General features: G+C 42.3%; 1 protein-coding gene across 1 annotated transcript in view; it reads left to right on the forward strand.

The window, feature by feature from the left end:
• The window catches only part of cubn (cubilin (intrinsic factor-cobalamin receptor)), a 266,050-nt gene that overhangs the window by 4,102 nt on the left and 255,319 nt on the right, over positions 1-6,629 (forward strand). Inside the window, exon 5 of the mRNA XM_048606979.1 lies at positions 933-975. Within this exon, the coding sequence (XP_048462936.1) occupies positions 933-975 (43 nt within the window). The remainder of the gene's footprint in view (positions 1-932; positions 976-6,629) is intronic.

Genomic DNA, 6,629 nt, shown 5'->3' on the forward strand with positions numbered 1-6,629 from the left:
TCTCTATATTGCTTGTTCTCTTTCAACTAATATTATTGGCCTTAAAAGTAATACTTCTCAGGGGGATAAGAGTGCCTTTTGCATATTGATGCAAAAGTCTGTATTTTGTCTCATTATTCAGCATTTCATTAGGGACCATTCAACATGTAGATCTTACATTTTCTACAAAATGCATTTGAAGAATGCTTAAAGTAGAGCAATTAGAGTCTTAAAGCTATCCACTATTTAGACCATATGTCAGTCAAAAAGTCCCACTCTGCAAAGAAAATAAATAATCTCAAAATCCATTTATACATAAAGTTAAACCCAGGCCCCTTTTCTTGACTGAACTGAAGTGTGGACCACGCGGAAGAATCTTTATGGACTTTCTTTTCTGAAAAGCACGAAGAGGTTATTGAAATTTTATTTTATTCTTTGCCTATTTCTTTATCTTGAATTTTAAACGGTTTAATGTGCATTCAAATTCCATCACTTTACTTAAAAAAATAGGTACGGTTAATCAGTAAAATTGTTTCGTCAGTTGAAAACAATGTTATTGATAGATTATGTATTCAGGAATCATTGTAAAACATTCACAGAACTCTTAAAAAGTAATCATTTCCTCTAGAGGTTCCCCTTGTTTCCTTTCACGAAAAATAAAGCATTTCAGGCAATGAGAGGTGTAAGCCAAGAGGATTTCCTTTCAGGTCAGCTGTTTTCTGTTGGTGTCAAGAAAATCTTTCACAAGTCATTCACACTGTCGTCTTTTCAACATTACAATACTGACCAGAAAATATTCTGTTTTACGAATGGCATCGATATGTGTTAGACATAATACAGGTTTGATTTTCCTTGTAAAATAACGAATTGAGCACTCTTTCCTCTTTAGGTAGCAAGATAATATTGCAATTTGTGGAATATTGGTTTAACTGCTGTTTTTGCTGTCCTTTTAGCTGCTAAGTCTTGAAGCCAGTGTTCAGGCTGTGCAATCAGTAAGTATGTTGAATATATGTGAATTTCTATTAGAGTAATTAAGGATACACATATATTTCATCTTAATGTGAATTGCATAATGACACAGACAGAACACATGAGTAAAAACATGGGTTAAATTTGCGTGGAATTTAAATGCTAGCTGCCTCACCAGAGTTCAGATAAATGTAGATTGATGTTACATTGTTAGAGTGCATTAGAGATATTTAGTTTTCATAACTAACCTCAAACCTTGCAGAATAGCATTCAGTCTTGCCTGATTTGAGATCATATTTGAGATGGTCTCTTTACAAATAGCTAAAAATTCAGATTGAGGCTAATTACTAATCGATTTAAATAAGAAGTGCCCAACAAAATAAAAACCGTTTAAGTAATGCCTGGGGCTTACGATCTTAATCCATGATTCATATTTCATTGATGTGGAGGTGACGGTGTTGGACTTGGGTGGGAAAAGATCAGAAATCACATGACGCTAGGTTATAGTTTCACAGGTTTATTTGAAAACGCAAGCTTTCTGAGCCTCGGACCTTCTTCAGGTGTTAGTGAAAGAGGTAGTATCAGACACAGACTGTATAAGTAAAAGATCATAGGGTCACACCACTGATGAAGATGTATTAAACAAACCTAAGATGCTGTTAAATCTTTAATCAGTTAGAAGGTTTTAATTGATTAATATGTATATGTAAATCCCTGAATTTCTTTCAAGTCACTGCTCTGAGAGAACTAAAGGTTTTATCAACGTAAAGAAGAGGTGACACACACACACACACACACATGTAAATCTATGGGGTGAATTTATATTTGCGGATACATTTTATTTTGTTCAAAAAACAAGCAATTTATAGACAGTCAGTCAATGTGGCAGTTTGTAAATTCCTACTTTAAAAATAAAACCAGCCTGACTCCAAACCAAAATACAAACGGGTAAGCTTGTTAATGCCACGGGTATAGTGCCGGAAGATTGGAGAGAGGCAAATGACATTCCCTTGTTCAAAAAAGGGAATAAGGATAACCCCGGAAATTACAGGCCAGTTAGTCTTATGTCAGTGGTGGGCAAATTATTGGAAAGGGCTCTGAGAGATAGGATTTATGATCACTTGGAAAGGCACAGTTTGATTCGTGATAGTTAGCATGGATTTGTGAGGGGTAGATCGTGCTTCACAAACCTTATTGAATTCTTTGAAGAGCTGACCAAACACATGGATGAAGATAGAGCAGGGGATGTGGTATACATGGATTTAAGTAAGGCGTTTGATAAGGTTCCCCATGGTAGGCTCATGCAGAAAGTAAGGAGGCATGTGATAGAGGGAAATGTGGCAGATTGGATTCAGAATTGGCTGACCCTTAGAAAACAAACGGTGGTAGTGGACAGAAAATATTCAACATGGTGCTCAGTTACGAGTGGTGTACCACAAGGATCTTTCTGGGTCCTCTTCTATTTGTGATTTTTGTAAATCATTTGGATATAGGAGTGGAAGGGTGGATTAGTAAGTTTGCAGACGATACGAAGGTGGGTCGAGTTGTGGATAGTGTGGAGGACTGTTCTAGGTTACAAAGGGACATTGATAGGATGCAGAGCTGGGCTGAGAAGTGGCAGATGGAGTTTTACCCTGAAAAGATTCATTTTGGAAGGAAAAACTTGAAAGCAGAATACAGGGTTAACGGAAAGATTCTTAGCAGTGTGGAGGAGCAGAGGGATCTTGGGGTTCATGTCCACAGTCCCTGAAAGCTGCCACCCAGGTGGATAGAGTTGATAAGAAGGCGTATGGTGTGTTAGCTTTCATTAATAGAAGGATTGAGCTCAAGAGCCATGAAGTTATGCTCCAGCAAGACAAAGCCCTGGTTCGGCCACATCTGGAGTATTGTGTCCAGTTCTGGTCGCCTCATTACAGAAAAGACGTGGAAGCGTTGGAAAATGTGCAGAGGAGATTTACCAGGATGTTGCCTGGAATGGAGGGAAGGTCTTACGAGGAAAGATTGAGAGAGCTAGGGCTTTTCTCTTTAGAGCGACGAAGGATGAGAGGTGACTTGATAGAGGTGTACAAAATGATCAGCGGTATAGATAGAGTAGACAGCCAGAGACTTTTTCCTAGGGTGGAGGTAGCTATTACGAGGGGGCATAGTTTTAAAGTGAGTGGAGGTAGATATAGGGGAGACATCAGAGGTAGGTTCTTTACTCAGAGAGTGGTCGGGGCGTGGAATGCATTGCCGGAGCAGGTAGTGGAGTCGGCCTCATTAGGGGCATTTAAGCAGCTATTAGATAGGCATCTGGATGACAGTATAAGGTAGGGGTGGAGGTTAGACAGACTTTAGGATTAGGGTAAAAGTTCGGCACAACATGATGGGCCTAAGGGCCTGTGCTGTGCCGTACGGTTCTATGTTCTATGTACAAACAGATTCTAAACAAGGCCTCACACCCAACATGCATTGTCTGACTAAAGTGTCACCTTTAATTCTCTCAGGGCAGTGACTTAAAAGAAATTTGGGGATTTACATATACATATTAATCGATTAAAACGTTTTAACTCATTAAAGATTTAACGGCATCTTCGGTTTGTTTAATACATCCTCATCTTTGGTGTGACCCTTTGATCTTTTACTTATAAATTTTGTGTCTGATACCACCTCTCTCACTAACACCTGAAGAAGGAGTGAGGCTCTGAAAGCTTGTGTTTTCAAATAAACCTATTGGACTATAACTTGGTGTCATGTGATTTCTGCTGTTGAGATATGATTATGTCTGTGAGCATTTCTTACCTATTTAATGGTAAGGTCTTTCTTCATACTCCCACATTGTTACCTCTGGTATTCCCCAAGTACTTTTTTTGTCCTCCTTACGGTTTTTTATTTACCTATTGTCCCTTGGTGACATTTTCTGCAGGCACAGTATTGCTCTTCACGTGTACGCTGATAACACCCAGCTCTAACTCACCATTGCCTCTCTTGATTACTCGACTAGTTGTAAATTATCAGGCTGCATATTTAACTTTGAGTGTTGGATGATCAGAAGTTTCTTTGGGAAGACATTGTTTCACTCTAGTCCAAAACTCTTTTCGCCAGTTTCCAGCTGCATCCCTCTCCCTGCCAACTATCTGATATTGAATTATTTTGTTCACCTTCCTGTGTCACATTAGATCCAGACATGAATTTTTGACCTTATATCACAATGCAATCAAGACTGTCTCTTTCTAGCTCTGTAGCATTGCTCAACATCACCCCTGTCTTAGCCCATCTGCTGCTTAAAACTTCATTTATGCCTTTGTTATCTCAGACTCACCAAATCCAACGCACTCACGTTCTACCTTCTTAAATTTAAGGTCATTGACTTGCATCTTACCTTACACCAAGTCTTATCCTCTACCAAAGCTATACTTACTGACTTACACTGATTGTGTGCAAAACTTTAATTGCTCCTACAGTGCCTAAGCCTAGGCCCCAAACTTTTGAATTCTTTCCCTACACCTTTCCACTCATTTACCTCACTTTCCTCCTTTAAAACACTCCTCTGAAACTTGCTTCTTTGACCAAACATTTGATCACCTGACTTAATATCTCTTTCTGTGGATCATTGTCAATGTTGTTTAATAATGTTCCTATGATGTGCCTGGAATGATTTAATTATGAGTTATACAAACTGTTACAAATCCTCAACAGGAAACAGCAAACCAAAATAAGCAAATTTAGTTGAATTAACATTATCAATGAATTAGCATTAAAATTAACATGAATCATGAAGCAAAATGAATTAACAGCAAATGTTACTTCAAATGAAACTTCAAATGAAACTTCAAATGAAATGGGTAATTCCATTTTAATTTATAGCTTCCAGTATTTAGTTGTCATGTGCCCTTCCCTGTGACAAAAGTAGCACCTCAGTCCCTTGAACGATACCTGTCTTCCAAATGTTAATTGCTACTGAGCAACAGGGTCCTTTTCCCCTTTACGTGCCAGAGCATGACCTTTTCTCATCATTGACCTTCCTTGCACTTCAGTTTCTCTGGAAGGTTGCCAAGTGAGGTCTGTTATTAACAACCTTACAACATAATTCATAATTACCTGCCAGACCTGCTGCGTTTCTCCAGCAATTTCTGCTTTTGTTTCAGATTTCCAATATCCACATTTCTTTGGGGATAGTAGGAACTGCAGATGCTGGAGAATCTGAGATAACAAGGTGTAGAGCTGGATGAACACAGCAGGCCAAGCAGCATCAGAGGAGCAGGAAGGCTGACATTTCGGGCCCACTTCCTACAGACAAAGGGGGTGGCCATGGGTACCCGCATGGGCCCAAGCTATGCCTGCCTCTTTGTAGATTATGTGGAACAATCCCTCTTCCGTACCTACACTGGCCCTAAACCCCACCTCTTCCTCTGTTATATTGATGACTGTATCAGCGCCGCCTCGTGCTCCCACGAGGAGCTCGAACAGTTCATCCACTTCACCAACACTTTCCACCCCAACCTTAAGTTCACCTGGACCATCTCTAATACCTCTCTCTCCTTCCTGGACCTCTCTGTCTCCATCTCTGGCAACCACCTAGAAACCGATGTCCATTTCAAGCCCACCAACTCCCACAGCTACCTAGAATACACCTCCTCCCACCCACCTTCCTGCAAAAATGCCACCCCCTATTCCCAATTCCTTTGCCTCCGCCGCATCTGCTCCCAGGATGAGGCATTCCACTCCCGTACATCTCAGATGTCCTCGTTTTTCAAGGACCGCAACTCCCCCCCCTCAGTGGTCGAGAACGCCCTCGACTGTATCTCCTGCATTTCCTGCAACTCATCCCTCACACTCCTTCTCTGCAATAACAACCAAAACAGAATCCCCCTTGTCCTCACGTACGACCCCACCAACCTCCGGATCCAATGCATCATCCTCCGACACTTCCGCCCTCTGCAATCCGACCCCACCACCAAAGACATTTTTCCCTCCCCACCCTTATCTGCTTTCTGGAGGGACCACTCTCTCCATGACTCCCTTGTCCATTCCACACTCCCCTCCAGCCCCACCACACCCGGCACTTTTCCCTGCAACCGCAGGAAGTGCTACACCTGCCCCTACACCTCCCCCCTCACCCCCATCCCAGGCCCCTAGAAGACTTTCCACATCAAGCAGATGTTCACCTGCACATCTGCTAATGTGGTATACTGCATTTGCTGTTCCCGTTGTGGCCTCCTCTACATCGGGGAAACCAAGCGGAGGCGTGGGGACTGCTTTGCAGAACACCTACGCTCGGTTTGCACTAAACAACTGCACCTCCCAGTCGCGAACCATTTCAACTCCCCCTCCCATTCCTCAGACGACATGTCCATCCTCGGCCTCCTGCAGTGCCACAACGATGCTACCCAAAGATTGCAGGAACAGCAACTCACATTCCGCTTGGGATCCCTGGTATCAACGTGGACTTCACAAGCTTCAAAATCTCCCCTCCCCCTACCGCATCCCAAAACCAGCCCAGCACGTCCCCACCTCCCTAACCTGTCCTTCCTCCCACCTATCCCCTCCTCCCACCTCAAGCCCAACCCCCATCTCCTACCTACTAACCTCATCCCGCCCCCTTGACCTGTCCGTCCTCCCTGGACTGACCTATCTCCTCCCTACCTCCCCACCTACACTCATCTTTACTGGCTCCATCCCCACCTCTTTGACCTGTCTGT

This window comes from Rhincodon typus, chromosome 2, assembly GCF_021869965.1.
Source record: "Rhincodon typus isolate 14 chromosome 2, sRhiTyp1.1, whole genome shotgun sequence".
NCBI lineage: Eukaryota > Metazoa > Chordata > Chondrichthyes > Orectolobiformes > Rhincodontidae > Rhincodon > Rhincodon typus.